The 19,174-nt window shown below is 38.3% G+C and overlaps 1 protein-coding gene across 6 annotated transcripts in view; it reads right to left on the reverse strand.

The window, feature by feature from the left end:
- The window catches only part of ARPP21 (cAMP regulated phosphoprotein 21), a 152,708-nt gene that overhangs the window by 39,567 nt on the left and 93,967 nt on the right, over nt 1–19,174 (reverse strand). For 5 of the 6 annotated variants that reach the window (XM_077129858.1, XM_077129859.1, XM_077129860.1 and 2 more), the window contains 4 exons: nt 17,697–17,878; nt 16,553–16,657; nt 15,436–15,696; nt 9,434–9,560 (listed from right to left, as the gene is read on the reverse strand). In XM_077129858.1, the coding sequence (XP_076985973.1) occupies nt 9,434–9,560; nt 15,436–15,696; nt 16,553–16,657; nt 17,697–17,878 (675 nt within the window). The remainder of the gene's footprint in view (nt 1–9,433; nt 9,561–15,435; nt 15,697–16,552; nt 16,658–17,696; nt 17,879–19,174) is intronic. The other variant, XM_077129861.1, reaches the window with a different exon arrangement.

Raw genomic sequence — 19,174 nt, forward strand, 5'->3', positions numbered from 1 at the left:
AGCAGCCCAGCACACTTCAGCTCAGAGATTAGAGCAGCTCAGACCCAGACGTTTGGAGATGCAGAAAGGACACGCCCTGGGGAAAGCTGCTGGAATCCAGAAACCAGGAGGGAAGCCCAGCAGACTTTGCGTGTATGTTCCCATGTGACAGAGAAACTCAAATGAATGCTAGCTGACTTTTCTCTGAGGAAATTTATTTTTTAAGTAAATAAATCCCCTTATTAAAAGCCGATCCATTTCTGGTGTATTGCATTCCAGCAGTATCAGCAAACTAAAACACCTCAAAATCTCAGGGTAATAGCTCTCATTCCCATTTTTGTAAACGGAATAATTAAAAAAAACACATGAACATTTCCACCAACATTTCCAAACCAGTGTATTTCACAATTTTTTTCTAGGTGACCTCCACCGCTGTTAACAGAGATAAGACAATATAACTCTTTGAGAACTTAACGCTTTGCTTTTGGTAACATAATAATGTGGACGTTCAAAGTATGAATCATGTCCTTAGAGCTGTCAACTGTAACAAAGTTTGCATTGTTTCTTTAAGTGGCTATTGGCTATTAATTTTGTCCTCACATTTAAAATTACATAGATTGATGAGATTTTAAGAATTAAAATATATGGAAAATATAGGTAGGATAATGAGACAATGGGTCTATTTTTAAGTCATTAGTCAAAGGCAATTTAAGATAGAAAGGCAAAATTCTACTGTCTATAAATTAATATCTATTATTGATCACACTGGTATTCCAAATTCTTTCTTCAGTTCTGAGGCAACCTCTCCTCATCTCTAACCAGCTTCAAGGGGGGAAATATAAAGGTTAGACGTATTATACCCAGATAGAAAGAGAAAAAGGACTTTTAAAGATAAACACCCCTTCAATTAATTACACTGCAACTCAATGCTTAATAATCAAGCTAAAAATACAAGATACAGCTGCCAGGTTTACTCAACTGCTCTGGTTAAACAAATTTTAGACTTCATTAGGATACATCTTGCCCCATACTAAAAATGCTGTTCTATTTCAGAACAACATAAAGAGGCAATAACCATTCTTGCCAGGAGCTGTTAATACTAATAATTTGCTACTACAACAGATATATTAGCTCCTTAAAAAAAACTAAACACAAACAAATTAATGTTTATAGAACATCTAGACAGACTTATCAGGAAATGAATTGTGGTTTTAGTGTATTTTCAAATATACCTGTACCACAGATAATTATATGTTCTTGCCAGAGATGCTACTGAGTCTATCCCATCATTATGCATTCAGGAGGAAACTAAGGTGATTGAAAGAAAGAGCTGCCATGAACAAAGGGGGTTGAGGGTACATTTTTCAGGGCCATCTGAACACTTTCCCTACCATCTGAACACTTTCAAGTCTAATAACTTGAAACGAATTTCGATAGGGAAATTATTATTATAACTTTGTAGAAATTCCCAAACTGCTTAGAACACATTCATCTAAATATACCATACCCTCGAAACTGGCCCAAAGGGTCTGTGACATAATCGCTAGGTGTTTGATGATTGAAGAATATATTTTGTTGATGTGGATTGGTTTGTTGGGCTGCTTTTCTATTTGATTTTGTAACATTTAACTACAGTTCTGCTCTTATTTATATTTGAATTAATGGTTGAAAGGTTTTCCATTTAGCCTTTCAAATGTTTACACATCAACTTTAGCTAAGGTACCATATTTTCCATAGGGAAAAGATAAATCACCGTTTCTGGAGAAAAAGAATTCTCTCTTCCCCTCTCTCTCTCTGTCACAAGTACACCCATACACACACCACACACCCACACACACAATTCTCTGCACATGCTGGTGAAAATGATGTGCATATTATTCATTCTTTCAGCATGCTACTTTCTGGAACCATGTTATAGCTATTTTCTATCTCAAAATTCAGATTTATAAGCATTAGCATAGTAGTTCTAAATACTTATCAGCCATAATTCACAAGATCAGGTATGCTGACAATGAAATTTAAGAATTGTGACTAAAGTACAAATAATGTCAAATCAAAGTGTGAATCTGGGTAGGTTTCTTTCCCTTTGCAACATCTTACATATGGGCTGGCCATGGTTGAAAATACACCAATGTAATATGTCTATTACATTGCTCTCAGGATGGTGGAGCTTCAGCATCATCTGAGAGCTTGCTAGAAATGCAGAATCTCAGGGTCTATTCCAGAACTATTAAATCAAAATACGTATTTTTAACAAGATCCTGGGTGTTTTATGTGTACATTAAAGTTTGAGAAGCACTGGTTACAGTAATTCCTTCTCCCCCTCCCCAAAAAATACCTCCACAATGTTAATGAATGGGGAGTAGCATTTACAAGGTCTTTGTGTAAGAATTTTCAGAGGCCAAGAGTGAATTTGTGTGTGCAAGGGTTAGAGGGAACAGGTAGTTCTCCCCATAGAAATAAAGGTATTTGGAATTTTTGTTCTAGAAAGAGTAGGAAATTAAAAAAGAGAGCTAAATAATGTAATAGCACAGCTGAAATAAGAAAAGAAAAAAATCTTTACTTTGGCCCATATTAAGGTTTGCATTTCTCATAAGCTCACCCCCTCCATCTCTAGAATTCTTCACTGAAGAGCGTCCTACACACAAAGGATTTTCTGCAGATTTAGAGTGGCAGTTTGAGCCAATTTACATTCTAAAGGTCAGAGTGTCTCCTGCAGGTTACTGGATTATATTGTTATCATATTGTCAGTTAGCAAATTAGAAGCAAAAAATAAACAGGATATACCTTCTTTGATCTGTTCTCTCTTCTCTCACCATATTTCTTATGTCTTTCATTTACAATGACATTTTTATTTGCATCCATCATTCTTCTCTAATTAATCAAATAAGCAAGGGGTCTTTTGCAAGGCTTATTTCTGCTGTCTCTACCTGGGCAGAGAAAGAAGATGTGCCAATAGGTGGGGAATCTCCAGTTCCTCTCTTATGAGAGATGTGCGGCCAACGACACTTCTCTGGGTTATCTGGATATTATTTTCATTCTTGTTTATGTGTTCTCCCCTTCATACGTTAGGTGTTTTTAGTTCATATATATTCAGACATGGTATCTTATGAATGTTCCTTTGTTAGGCTGCCAGTATATGCCCTTTTAATTTCTGAAGGACAGATATCATGCACTTGTTATTAAATCTATAAAAACTGAAATAACAGACGCCTTCATTCTGGTTCTGATGAGAGATTGCATCACACAGGAGGCTGAACTTCCAGCCTCAGTTTCCTCACTGAGCAAAACAGATTTAAAATTCCCTTCTATTTCTACCATTTATGTCCCAAGACGGCTGTTGAGCAGGGTATAAAAGAATGTCTGTGAGCTATATCTTAAATATAACTGAAAAGAGTGAGCAAAGAAGCTCAGAAAATTCTTAAGACCTCTACTATTATCTCCTGCAAGAGACTCCAACTCTTGTATCGCAAGGCAGGTTGGAATATCATTTACTCAAAACAAGAGACTTGAGAGGAGTAGAGAAGGAAGAACATATAACAAGCCTAAAAGCCCCACAAAAGCTGCATGGATTTTTGCAATCTGATGCATTTTTAAGATTTTCTTTTTATAGTTTCTTTCTGAACTATAATTTGAAAAATAAAACACTTTCTTGGAAAATGTCAGTTTTTGATTGCTGCTTTGTTTTGTTTTTACCTAAAATGAATCACTCAGCAGATATTTGCAAGTGGGGAGTGGAGAGAGAAGAAAGAAACTTAAAAAGAAGTGGAGGTGAGAAGGATCTCCACAGTTTTCAGAATCCACATGAAATGGTTTGATGTAATAAGAAACTAATCTAATTTAAGGTTTGTTCATTTTTTTCCTTCCTGCTGTGCTCTGCAGCTAGCTTATCTTCATATTGTTCTATTTTCATGACATCCAAGAATATACTTGTCCTGGTCCATTCCTCTTCCTTCAAAGAGGAGGCTCAAAGGAAATAAAAATTACATGCACCTGAATGAAAAGGAAAATATACTGTATCAAAATATATAGTACCCAGCTAAAGCAGTGCTGACAGAAAAATTTATAACATTAAATGCTTACATTTAAAACAAGAAAAGGCCTCAAAGCAATAATCTAACTTCTCGCCTCAAGAGAGTACAAAAAAAGAGAGCAAAATAAACCCAAAATGAGCAGAGGTAGGAAAGAATAAAGACAGCAGAAGTCAATGAAATTGAAAATAGTAAATCAGTAGAGAAATTCAATGAAACAAAGAACTGGATCTTTGAAAAGATCAATAATGTCAATAAATTTAAAACTGCAAAAAATTTTTTTAAAAAAGAAATGCTACGAATCACCAATCTCAGCAATCAAACAAGTGATAGGGCGGGCCACGGTGGCTCAGCAGGCAAGGACGCTTGCCTGCCATGCCAGAGGACCCAGGTTCGATTCCTGGTGCCTGCCCATGTAAAAAAAAAAAAAAAAAAACAAGTGATACAAAACAGACCCTGCAACCATTAAAAGGATAAAAAGGAATATTCCAAACAATGTGACAATCTTGAATTTGACAACTTAGAAAAAATGAACCAATTTCTTTAAAACTACAAGCCACCAATACTCAACTGAGATAAAACTGATAATCTAAATATTTCCATAACCACTAAAAGAATTTAATTCCTAATTAAAAACTCCAAATTATCTTAAAATTAAAAAAAAAAATAAAAAGGGACCCCAAAACCTCTAGGTTCGGACAGTTTCATGGGGAAATTCTGCCAAACATTAAAGGTTTAGCAATCTCTTCCAGAAAAGAGAAGAAGAGGAAACACCAATTCAGTGTATGAAGCCAGTATTATTCAAATATCAAAACCAGGATTCATTCATTCCCACACATCCATTTACAAAAGCACACAGGACTTTATAAGCTCATTTTTATTGCTTTTAGGATACGTCTAAAATTTTGGAAAGCCAAAAGTGAAGCTAAGTATATTCCTTACTAAGTCAAACTTAAAGGAAAGTTTGGAGTTGAAGATATGATCTAGTTAGCCCCTTTCCAATGTGGGCTGTAAACACAAATGTCTCAGGGGGTCTCTGCCATTTGTTGTGAACCAGCTCTGCAAAGTAATATGGAACCCCAAGCTAGGTCAGGAGGAAAAGTCCAGGCTTCCTTATTTGTTCTGCATGAAGCTAAACTGTGTACTTGAATAATCAATGAGATGTTTTCCACCTCTGTAACATGGGCATGCTGGTTTAGACTCAATAATGATAACTTCTATATCATCATCCTTGTCAGTAAATAAAGACAAAACTGGTAATAGTGTTTATGCTGTTACAATACATTGTTGAACACACAAGCTTAAAGCAAGTCAAACTGGGAACTACTTCCAATTTGGTAAACACTGGGACCCAGAGTGACTTATTTCACCTCTCTCAGCAACAGTTTCCCAAAACTATAAAACAGGATGCTAACTCCCTAAGATCTCTAAATATGCAGTGGTGATTTAACAGTACAATGCTTGTACCTTAGAACAGAAACTTCCAGTAAGAGGCCCTTAACTGACAGTGGACATAATTATTGCTAAAGCCACTTTTTGTGGCCTTAAAAGTATTTCTGAACAAGAATATAACCAGGAGGAGTGAGGGGTATGGTACATGTGATTTTTTTTCTTTTTTAATTCCTTTTGCTGGAGTGATGTAAATGTTCAAAAATGATTAAAGTGATGTATACAACTATGTGATGATATTGTGAGCCATTGATTGTACACCATGTATAGAACACTTTTATGTCAAGAATATATGTTTGCATGTTAAGTTTTTACAATAAAAATATTTTTTTTAAAAAGAGTATAACCATAGGTATAAAATAAAAGCACTATGGTAACAGACTACTAAAATTAACCCAAAATGTTTAAAGAATAAAATGTGAGTTCATCATCACTTCGTTTCAATTTTTGGTTGCTGAGAATATCTCCTTCTAGGTAAGACGCTCTCACCACCAAGTCTTTCAAAGCAAGGATGACTTAAAAACTATACTCCATTTAGCTAAACCCGAGAACTGCAGTCCTTCACAGTCTGGGGCTAACAATAATTGCCTCTTGAAGGTAATTGTTCCTACACTCTTGGGGTCACATTATAATGCTAGATTGGTAATAGACATTTTTTTTCTATTAAAGACATTTCTATGTTAAAAGTTTTAATTGTTTCTTACACTTGTAACAAAATCCAAACATCACTGTGCAAATCTACCATTCGGTTTCTCCAAAAATTTAAACGTTAGTGGCCTTTATTTTTAATCACCACTAATAAAGGCTTAGCATCTTTTATCACCCATCAAGAGAGTTTAGAGTACAAAATGACCAGAAGGAAGAATTTATGTCCCACCACTGGGCTTCATCATAATTCAAGTGTCCCCTTTGATAAATTGTGCAAAACTCAATTCACTTTATAAAAATTCACTGGGTATAGTCAGGTCTTATTATTATTTTTTTTGGCGGGGTGCATGGTCAGGAATTGAACTCGGGTCTCCCACATGGAAGGCAGGCATTCTAACCACTAAACTACCTGTGCACCCCACTGGGTATATTTTTAAAGCCTAGGATATATAGTAACTGACAGAGATTTCAGTTCTGCCAAAAATAAAGGGGAAAGAAGAGATGCTATTCTTGCAATTAAGTGCAATGCTAAAAATCAAATTGAGATTAAAATCTTAGTTGGCTTTAACTGACATAATGTTCCCCACCCTAATGCTTACTCTTACGGTAGCTGAGGACACTAAGAGGCAATCTAGAATCAGTACTAGATGAAGACAGAATAATGTCAGATCAAAGGATGCAGGACTGCTAAAGACAGGAGAAAGAGCAAGTCAGGCATCATGGTGGGACAGTGTCATGCCAATTCCTGGTTGGAAGTCAACTTAAGGCAGAGAAGGTCTCTCTTCAAGTTCCTCCAGGAAGTTTGGCTTTTGACACTATCCAAGAGGCTCTTTCCTTTATGAAATAATCTATCAACATAGCATTGTTCCCTCAAATAATTCTGCCCTGTCTTTTGGAGAATCACTGTTAGTACTGGTAGGTTCAGCAAAGGCCCCCCAGGCATGGAACTATGAGACTCCACACACTGTCCCACAGCCATTGTGTGAGCTGGTCACTTGGATTTTATAAGCAGAAGTGATTCTCATTAAAGTCAGGGGACTCCCTCTGCCTTTCCGAATACTCAGTAAATTCAGCACTGCAGTGGAAATTGCATTGGGATTTTACTGTCAGATATTAGGTTTTGCAGCGCACAAAATTGTGAGCTCAAAGGCTTCAGTCCACATGTGTATATCAATGTCACTTCTGGGGAAGATACTGTTCGTGTAACATTTCCCTTTTCCCACCTCCCCAACCCAAAGAGCACATTAGCTATTGCTCACTTCCTTGATACCTGAAACATTGCCCTTGCTTCTATTTTGAGTCATGACACTACTTCAAAATGCATTCTTCCTCACTGCAGTGCATTATCTTGCCTTAGAGATGGCATTTCCATGGTGATGTGGGAGCATGGAACAAGTCAAAGACACAGGTTGCCAGAGAGTATAGTTGGGGCCAGTTAGGTCTCTCTGAGTTGGGGGAGGGGATTTGCAGCCCAATGTATGTTTTATAAAAGAATGGAAAATGTCATTCATACATATTCTCCCTTGTGTGGATGCTTAGTGGAGTTAGTGGAGAGGAGATATAGCATTGTAGGTTGACAGTGAGGAACCCAAGGCTTGTCGTAAATCTAGTTCTGTTACCCTCTTAACATTTTGATCCAACTTACTCAGCTTTGGCTCCTCACCTAGAACCAGAGTTTATGGAGTTAGCAAGTTCTGGCACATTTGTAACTGCATTCCTGTATATGAACTACATTCTAACACAGAATGAAATAACTCTCTAGAAAACTATGTAACACAATGGCACTAAACTAAGTAAAAAAAATAAAATCATTGTAATTAGATTTCTGCATCTTAGTTCTTCTAAAGGCATTCACAGCCAAAAGGAAAATTTCACTATAACCTCTGGGCCAATATCTAGGAGACTGTAAATAAACTCTTCACGATAAACATTAACAGAAGTAAATAGGATTTAAAAACGCAGGCAACACATCAACTAAAGTGGGTAGCACAGTTACCACCAAAATAATAGAGATCAGAACATTTTTCCAATAATCAAAGACAATATTGCCAAATGCTTTTCTTAAAATACTTAATAATTTGAAATTGTTTTATGTTCTTATTACTTTAAAAGTGTAAATTCAATTCACAGGTCAAAATATATTCTGCCCCAAACTCACATAACATAGAAACAAGACAGGGTTTGGTTGGCTACTATACATTTCCCTAATTCTTTTCCCACAGACTTTAAATAGGGCACTGGATAAACTAAAGATCATACAGACATCCACAATTCAGGGGAATTTAAATCTGTGTTCAAACTGACAAAATGTTAGCAATGTCAGCATTAGTATTCTTAGGTTGTCTGCTATTGAAGTAAATTCATGATATGGATTATGCTTTTTGTCAAAGCTTAAAAATTGTACATAATGTGTTTATAGATATATATGTGTGTGTGTGTATTATAATTATACATGTATATGCACATATTTTGTGCAGAAATCAGATCACGGAGCAGGCATTTATGAGCAGCAGTGGGGAACACGTGCTCTTTTACATGACCTACTTACAGAAGGCAGAGTCTCCCAGTCAGGCGGTCTTCAGCATGACAATTAGTAGTTTTTCCTGCAGTTCTGTCAGCAGGAATGACACAAACCTCTCCTTAGCCCAAGTCACTCAGCCCTGCCGGATTCCTGCTGCTCTCGGGGTAACAGCATTCCATTAGGAGTGTGACACAGTAGGGAAAGAGACCGGTTCACTGTGAGACCTGCTACTCACTCTCGTACAGTGTATCGGCCCCCCTTCCCACTGCACAGTGGCTGCCGGGCTCTGGGCGAGAGGCTGTGCTGCGGCCGTCTTGAAAGTGAACCATGGAGTCAAAAGTTCCACCTAGACACGGGCTGCATTGTCAGTGGCCTTCTTTTAAAGACAATGCTTTGAAAGACGGTGTAGAAACAACCTAGCTGGATTCTTTAGCCTTGGGAACAGGGGACGAACTCTCTTCATGTTGGAAAGGAAACAAACAAAACAAAACAACAAAAAAAGGAACTAGGAAGGCAAGGGCGTGGTTGGCTCTCTACTTTACAATAAACCAAGAACATGAAAAAATCACTTTTGGACACCGTCTTTAGCATGCACGCCTGGGATGTGAAAGTGACTCGTAATTCACCTTCTTGTACCTCTTACTTTTCCACACAGAAGTAACTCAATCATGGTTATCTGCTTGGAGTGAGGGAAATGAGCCAATTTAAAGTGCCAAGCTTGGATACTCATTCAAAGAGGACAACTTAGAGAATCACCTGCAAAAATAACCGTGTTCGAGGAGAAAATAGAAGAGAGTCCAAATACCTGCTTGCTGTGCCGACTGTGGCATTTGCGGACTCCTCTGAGCACTGTACTGAACGGAAGCCATGGACCGGTACTGCTGTGTGGTTGAGGTAGGGTACTGGCCAGATGGGTAATAATATACTGGCATCTGTAGAAGAAAGGAAGAAAAGCAGGGAATGAGAACTGTACGTAAAGTAACATTTGTTAACATAGCTAAAATATACTAAGTCGTTTTATGATTTAATATGATCATGTCTGCACAGATGACCACCAAAAACTCATCCCATGCCTGTCTGTGTGTGCATGTTACTACTCCAAGCTCTTGAATCTGAGCTGGCTCTCTGACTTGCTTTGACCAATGCAAAATGGGGAATGGACATCTGATATTTGCAAGCCTAATCCTCAAGAAGCCTGACAGCTTTCCCTTTTGCAGGAGGTGAACTTAGTCACCAGTTATCCTGCTGGAGTAAAAGGCCAGGTGGAAGGCAGAGGCGTTCCAGTTAACAGCCTACACCAAAGTTCCAGACATGTGAGTGAGGCCACCTGGAGCTTCTGGTCCCAGCTGAGTCAACCCAGACAACACCACATGGAGCAGAGAGGAGCCAAACCTGCCCAGTCCTGCTAAAAATTCTGACCTACTTGTGAGCAACAAAATGGTTGTTATTTTAAACCACTGAATTTTGTGGCTTTTAAAATCAAACAATAGATAATCAAGCATCATTAACAAAATGACTCCTTATGGTCAACTGAAATATCAATATCTCACTTGATTTCAATTTCTCACTTGAATTGTTTTTCTATGGAAACACAGGTGAGACATGAAAAATGCTGACTTTGAGCCTAAAAGAAGCAGAAAATGATATCATGAAATGTGGTTCATAGAAGCACTTTGGATAGTGACTGAGACACAGCCAGTATTCAAATATATATATATTTACAATGGGAAGCATATTAAAATACGCTATATATCACTTTCTAATGATTGAAAATACATGAATTTCCAGTAAGATTCAATTCAACTATCACCCATCTAGTAAAACCTCCTTATCTGCCCCAGGTTCAACACATAGAATATTAGTGGAGACCAAACCCTTCTCTTCAAAGCATTAAGAGAAGAGTTGCTTATTTGGCTGGTCAGATTCCAGGACAATGGCTAGGCCACGTTCACTTGGAAACGGGGTAAGGTCATGTTGCATTTACAGGTCACCAATGGGCTTTGCTTCTCTACTTCCTTCCTCACTTTGAGGTCTGGGAAGCACAGCCCTCCTGTTTACTCATGACTGTTCCTCTCACATGTAGGCTGGTGGTAAGGTTGAATTTAAACATAATGAGATGGAACACTCTGCTTACATCTTGGGTCTATAGCTCCTCTAATCCCACTTACACTGATGCTTATCTGTGAGTGGATAATAAGTTGGGATATTGATGTGCCCGTGTGCATTGCTGCTTGTACAGAGAGAAGGGGGGATCAGCAGGACCAGATTCTCACACAATTCCACAGAGAAAAATAGGCACACACAAACTCTTGCTTTGGAAGTGGAACACTTTAATTAATGCTAGACTCTTGGTTCAAAGAAAATGCCATGAGAATCATAAGGAGACATAAAAGAGATTGAGAAATATGTTCTCTGGACAATGTCCACTGATGTTAAAGACTAGACATTGTTTGGGGATATGAAAGCCTTAGTAAATACGAAAATATCCTTACTCTATGGGAAAGAAAAAACCAAGCAGTTAATGATACAGCACACATATGGGAATGTAAGAGTAGAGTAAAATAGCTAAAGACAAATTCTAGAGTTGGACAGTTGAGTTCACATCAAGGATGCAATCTCACTGGGTGTTTGTAATGAGGCCCATATCCCATGAGCCAAGAAAATAACAGTTGTGCCTACTTTTTGGAGGTGCTGAGAAGACATTGTGAGTGTTCAAAAAACCGTAGCCATTATTGGTGGTATTAGCGTTTTATGACATAAAAATACAAGTCATCATAAACTTATATCCAAATAATAACTAAGTTCATTGATTGCTACAATGGACCTTACTTCTGAAACTAAAATAAATTAATCATAACCTTGACTTCAAACACAGAAAGTAAATAATGAAGATATTTATAAAAGCAAACATTTGTAACCCAGTTCATCTGAATCTTTAAATTGCTAAATATATCATCTACTGACTGCTCTTAAATATAAAGAAATATAAGCTGTTCAGCCATAATTCAAAGGTATAACTCTGTTCTAAGCTAGGATTGTTACAGGTGTATTTGTTTATTCTTATGCAGAGCAATCAGGCATGAGTTAAAGGGGAAAAAAACTCACCCCTGTCCTAGAGTAATATGTTTCAGAAAGCCAATGTACCTATTAAATGCAGCTTGGCATTTCAGTTGTTTATTGCCATAGCACTCTATCAACTTTAGAGGTTCCATGAGTCTTATGTAGGAAAATCATCTAATTCGTGATGAACAATGGCTAAAATTTGATGATACTCATCAACGATGACTTGATAAGGGTGGCTGTTCTTGGTATAAAATCAGATATAAGCAAGAACCTGGACCAGGAACTGAAGTTAGAAGAAATCATTCTTTTTACTGGTGTTTAAAGATTTAGTGTCCCACTAGGAGAGGAGCCACAAAAGTTCTTGTCCTAAAAAGAAATACCATCTCATACAAACCATAAAGAAAAGTAGTATGAAGGCACCATTTTAGGGTAATGGAATGGTTGTAGCCTTGTGTTCATCTGAGATCCCTAGCAATGTAGTAAGGTAAATGCAGTAATTTTGTGACACCAAACTGGCCACTGTAAAGTGACCTGAGTCCTTTGGGCTTTTTATGCAACTTGATGTAACCGAAATATATAAAACATCCACTGATTTTTCAATGGAGATTATTTTTTTGGAATGTTACTCAAACTATATCCCAACTAAGAATGTTGCCTAATATTAATTATTTATATTAAGGCTATTTCTTATTACTCTTAATAATTTTCCATCTTCAGGCCTCTGGCTTTTGTCTTATCATCATTAAAGTAAAAAGACTCAATGGTCAACAAATAGAGCATATGTAGACTAAAGCTGCTAGGTATTTATTTGGGAGCTATGATTTTAAGGATGTTTTATTTTCTGATTTACTCATGTGAAATAAGAAACACTTTTTGTATAACAATATTGCTGTGGGAACATATGCAACATGTTTTTCTGCCTTAGGATAAAGTAGGAACAAAAGGTAAATTAATCTTTGTGGATTTGTTGATTCTATAAACTCATAGAATCATTATGAATTGTAATTCTAACTATCTAACAATGGCTATTAAAGGGTAAGAGACTGAATTGAGGTCAAAGTAAACAGGGGTCGGTAACTGGCAACTGGTTTATAAATTATTACAGTGTCTTATATAATCTGATGTACTGGTTTATAGTGTAAATTGTTTATAGTGATAGGCTCTTTCAATTTCTCCCTTTCTTTGTAAGGCTTATAACAATAAACATCCAAATAATTCTGGAGTAATGACAGGTTTTAGCTACTTTCTGGCAAATTGCCATTCTATTAATGACTACCACTATTATATATCAGATACATCCTAATACTAAGCATAGTAACAACTATTTAATTCATCCATCAGCATTTATTTACATGCACTTTAGGAAAAATAGCATTTAGTTCCTTTAGAAAAGACTGTGCCTTGATTAAATGTAAGCTCATGAATGTGTTAACCCAACCCTGACTCATTTCTTGCATTCAATATATGAAACATGAAAATATCTTCAAGGGTGAGGAATGGAGTTCAAACACTTGATAATTTCTTGATGGATTCTAATGGTCTGGATACAAACTACACTCTTGGTTAAAAAAAAGAGAAAGAAAAAAGACAGCCTCCTTTTTTAGGACTCAGTTTTTATCGTTTTTATTTTTTATTCTAGTCTCTGAGATGCTGTTCTAGAGGACCCAAATAAAACCATCTGCATTCAGTTACACATTTCTTCCCATGACCACTTCTGTTAAGCACCTCTCTAAGGTAGAGCATCAGCCAGTTCTCAGGAATTATGGCCACCTACCATATGATGCAAATGGGTACCTGGCCCATTCTCATTCTCTCCCAGAGAGAAGGGAAGAGCTGGGCTGGGAGGAATCTTTTAAAGGATAAGTGTGAAAGGTCAGAAAGGAAAGGAGGAAAGGGAAAAAAGAGTAAGGATGGCTGCAAAAGAGAAAATGTATAATTTTAACCAAATGTATAGTTTTAACCAACTGTGTTAACACATGGAGAATAAAAAATTGGGTGAATTAGGCAATGGAAGGACTAAATAAGAGATAGAAGAAACTGTAATAAAAATGAGCACTTTCACCACTTCCCTTCTCCAAATCCTTCTTTGCCTTGTCCAATCGTTTCTAGCTTTACCCTTCCAGTGGGCATTCAGAAAGCACATATGAAGACAGACAAAATCGATCTCAAGTTTATTAAAGAGATTCATTCTCTGAACAAATATATTAGATTTCCATATATATCCACAAGCTGAATCTCAACTGAGTTCTTTTCACTGTTTAATAATAGACTTACCAGGTATTAAAATGTTTACTATATTAGAAGTCATTATGGATTATAGCCTATACTTTTATCTGTGGTTCTTTAATAAAGAAATTCATAGATTTTCATATTGATCATGAACCATGAACTTCAGTGTGTTCATTCATTTCCCTTTCCCCTTTTCTATTTTCAAATAAAGACATTTCTGTCGCAGACACACCAGGAGTTCTGAGTTGTCTTTACTTTCTACAGTGTACTAATATTGAAATTCCTTTATCAGGGAAGAACTTTTTTTTAAAGATTCAATTAAATATTCGAATCATCAAGTCTTCTTTCTGTCAGCAGAAATGGGTAAGAACACTTATATGCTATTTAGGCTAAACGAGCTAAACTATTTTACCCAAATAATTAAACTTGAAGTGTTTAATTTATTAATAAAATAACTAATATATTAATGAAGACCTTTCCCCTGTAACTTAAAATCACTTTTCACATCTACCAAAAACCCTATGAGCAAAAAGATACCACGGAGAAGGTAACTGAAGATGAACTATTAATCATTCCAAATAAAATGAACAACTGAGTGAAAATCATTTCATGGTAGAGGGTTTTGTGTGGCTTGAAAAGAAAATAATTTATTCAAGATGATAAGACAGAGAAACAAATGACACAAAGGTGACACTGCACTTTAAACAGCTCATCCAATGCAATACTTCATAATTAGAATGGAATTTGCTTTGGATATGTGTGCCTTGAAAATGGACCAGAAATTGCCTCTGTGCATTTTACATCTTGACAGTAATCACTTCCAATATTCTGCAAGAGATACCCAGGGGAGCAGCGGAGATGTTTGGTGGTGAGCAGTAACATATAATCAGTCTTTGAGAAGACAGTAAAAATCAGTGATCTGTGGTGTCTTACATGCTCAAGTCAATTAAATATGATTAATGGCTACCTGTGAGAGCATGCATGAGCTCTGTGTCCCCCTGGGGGAAGGAAAGGACACTGGATATTGGCTTACTTTCCTCCTTTATATTCATAGAGGAACTCCTGCCTAGAGTACCGATTAACTCCAGAAAAAATGCCTACGAATTGACAGAGAAAGGGAAGAGCACATTTCCTGAGCAGAAACAAAAGAGGACTGAAAATTCCCCAGGTACAGCCCTTTCCTTTCCCTATAGGCGTTCCTAGTCAACCCAGTGAGCAGATCAGCAGAGGGAGCTCTTTCCTTTGGGCTCTGCACCAACAGCCTGGAAAATGTAATGCCCCCCAATTCCTACCAAGGGCAGCTAAATCAGTTTTATTAAACTTATTTTCTGTGCCCCAAGGGTTTTCATAATCTGATGAACAGAAACACAGATCAGGCCCTGTGAGTGGGAATATCACTGTGGACTAGCAGGACAATTCAGGTTGTTGACCTGGCAATATTTGACATGGAAAACAGACGTCAAAATGGCCCACAAATCAGCTGTAGGTCAGAGGTATGGGGGAAAGCATGCCTACCTGTGCAGGTGGAGGCTGTTGCACAAATCCTTGTGGTGGGGGAGGGGGCTGGAGGACTTGTTGGGAGATTGGAGGTCCAGAGCCTGAGAACCCCCCTGGAGGAAGTTGCTGGCCTGTAGAGGCGATGACATAGCTTGGCTGTTGGGTTGGTGGTGGCATGAGGGATGATGGATAGACAGGACCAGAAGGAGGCTCGGGAGTCTCTCCTGAGGATTGTCGACTTAGGTTTATCTGGCTGAACTGTGTCGCCACATCTTCTCTCTGCAAGCCACAGGAATAAACAAAATCAATAACATCGGCTTAGTAATGGGAGAGACACATTGAGGTAGATGCAGGTCACATGCGTGTGGTTGTGGGAGAGGAAGTTCAATTTGGAAAAAAAAGAAAGGAAAGGAAGGAACTCTTGGGTCAGAGCATAACAGAAGCAATCAATCTTGTTTTCCTTTGAGGGCCTGGGTTCCTCAGGGTGGTGCTTGCAGATAAGGAGGGCTTGGTGTCCTTCCTGTCCTGAAGAGCTAGCTGGTCCTGGCACTGGCAACCACAGGACCATGCTCGTTACCAGTCACTGCTGCTGCGGAGAAAGATGGAGCTGGGACTGCTGTCACCAGCAAGCTGGATGAAATTTCATTTCCTGTGCACTGGCCTGGCCTGAAATTTAGGGGAATTGCCCACTCTTTAAACTGTTACCCAAAATAACTAATTACATTGGGAAAATAAAAGTGATTGGAACTGGGGCACTAGGAAAACACCTATATTGGGACCATAAGGTAATGAAGGCTACCCCAATAGTTTCACGATATTTCCTAAGCTCTCACATCAAATTCATAAACCTCTCTAATCTTGACTTCTAACTCTGAGGGCATGCGATTCCTGCTTGGTTGGCAAACTCTTGAAAGGGCACCAGACTGAAGAGGGACTAAATGTGCAACAGATGCCAGAAGGAAACCATCATTTTGCAGAGATGGGCTGCAATGCTTGGGAATGAGATATTCACACATACCCGGCTTTCAGCACTGCATGGTGTACCCACCCAGTGTCGGCCAGCCCTGTGCAAGAATGGAGTAAAGCCAGTGACTATGCTCTCCCAGAGAATTTTCATACACATGTAATACAGTACCACAGGGAAGTGCTGCGTTGGAGACACAGGCAGGAGATGCTGGGGAGGAAAAGACACGGCTGGATATTGCACTGACTGGGAGGAAGCCTGCAGGCCCTGGACAGACTGGAGGAAAGAAAAAGCTGATCAGATAACAGGTAAGCATTGGGGGTTAAAATCTGACAGGAAGGTTATCTTATCTGAAGCACCCCACTGTCCCTTACCGGTCTTCCAGGTAAAATCCACTCCAGAGATGGGACCAGCCACCAGCTCAAAATCAAGTTCATGCAGACCAGAGCCTTGAAGGAGGCTCATTTCCTCCAAGTGAACACAAACTGGTGCTTGCTAAGAGTCTAGAGAGGATTCCTTTATGGAGTTACTGCTGTACTTTTCTTTTTTGGGGGGAGGGGGGTGCATGGTTCGGGAATCAAACCCAGGTCTCCTGCATGGAAGGTGGGCATTCTAACCACTGAACTACCCATGCACCCCCGGCTGTACTTTTGAAGATGTCAGTGGTGGTTAGATTTTCTGGGTCTAAAAATATTGTCTAGCGACTAATGCATAATACAATAATGAACAGGAAGTTCACTCTGACAGCCTACCTGGAACACTTCAGGTCTCTGTGGATTTCTTCCCCGTGTAACCCCAGGAAAGGAGGGCAGCTTTGCATCTCTATAAGGGGTATGTGAATGGCCAGGCCAGTCTTGGAATGAACTCAGTTCTATTCTTCCTATTGATAGTTTAATACTGACCCTCAGACATGAACAACTAGTCTGTGATGAGAATGGGTGACCAAGATAGGTCATCTGGTCACCTGGCCAGGAGCAGATTATGAATTTAGGCTCCAAAACAGGGCCTTTTTGATATGTAAAAACAGCATGAAGATCTAAGAGTAAACTTTTCATTCACTTTCCTTAGTATCTTACCCTCACCATGCAAGTCATTGGATGGGGGACTCATCTCTACCAAAGCTAAGAGATTCAGATGAAACCCTGTCAACCTGTAATCAAGCCCTCCAGGCTGCCTGGTTTTATTTGAGGCTTGAATGAATGGGGGTGACACCAATGGAAAATATACCTCTCCCTGATGAACCACGGCTCTGAGGACCATGTAGCCTTCATCTTGGGGAACCACCCCCTACCCTGGCTTCCAACTGGCTTCTTACCTGAGTGACCAATGGGCCTGTCATTTGTGACTGTGGTGGCTGGACCTGCTGCTGAGGCTGCGGAGAGGGCTGCTGCTGTGGCTGCTGCTGGGACTGTCCCACCATTGCACTTGGCAGGGGCTGCTGACCAGTGGGAGGGTTATATATTGCAGGAGTTCCATCGGGATTCACAAAGGGCTGGCCTACAATGGAATCATAGTTTGGTTGAGGTGAGCTTCTCAATTTCTCCTTTAGCAAAAAAAGCCACTCTGGTAGATAATTAGAAAGTAGTCTACAGTAAAGGGGCAGGGCATGGAAATCCAGGACACCAGAATTTTCAGCAACGTGAAAAATGTACTGTTGGTGACCCATCTGGTTAAAAGAGAGAGCAATGGAGGTCCATAGCAATGTAAGAAAATGCAAATAAATCCACAAACTTTAGGAGGTTTGTCAGACCTCAGTGCCTCCACGTACAGTGGCACTCAGTGCAGAAGCAATCTTCATGAAGCAATATATTTTAAAGCCTCATGACCATTGGTGAGATAACATACACAGAAAGATAACGGCTGCTTTCCATTAACACAACTCCATCTACATTTGGTTACAAGTTATTTACCAATATATTTGTGTTGCTTCCACTAAGCTTTGCCACCGATTCAGAATATAACAGTTTCAAAAATGCATATATACAACAGAACATAGCTTCTCCAAATAGAACAACCAGGAGAATACAGGAATTAAGAATTTTTCATTTTTCAGAGTTTCATCACTGTTTTTTAGTACCAGCTATTTTTTTAAAATATTTTTATTGACAAATCTTCACACACATACAGTCCACACAGTGTGTACAATCAATGACTCACAATATTATCACATAGTTGTGTATTCATCACTATGATCATTTTTAGAACATCTGCATCACTCCAGAAAAAATGAATAAATAAATAAAACCTCATACATCCTATATCCCTTGCCCCTCCCTCTCACTGACCACTAGTATTTCAATTTATCCAATTTATTTTACCCCTTTCCCCCCAATTATTTATTTATTTATTATCCATATTTTTTATTCATCTGTCCATACCCTGGGTAAAAGAGCAACAGATACAAGGTTTTCACAATCACACAGTCACAATGTACAAGTTATATTGTTACGCAATCGTTTTCAAGCTGTGAACTGATTCCCAGCTTGATTCACAGCTCAACAGTTTCAGGTACTAGGGATTTAGATTTTTAGGGTGATACATAATTAACTCATTACAGAATCATCTTGTAATAGCAAAGCTAATATACATTATTTTGACCTGTGAAATAATGGCACAATTTACTATTATTATTATGATTATTACTACTAACAGTATTGCTTTTTATTTGAATACTATTCTATAGTTTACAAAATAGTACCATTTGAGTCTCGTCTAGATTATGAGGGTGCAAAATATAAACATCTTGTCTTTTTGGAAGGGTCAATCAGTATGACATAGGAATAAGGAACAGAA

The sequence above is a fragment of the Tamandua tetradactyla genome, chromosome 15 (genome assembly GCF_023851605.1).
Source record: "Tamandua tetradactyla isolate mTamTet1 chromosome 15, mTamTet1.pri, whole genome shotgun sequence".
NCBI lineage: Eukaryota > Metazoa > Chordata > Mammalia > Pilosa > Myrmecophagidae > Tamandua > Tamandua tetradactyla.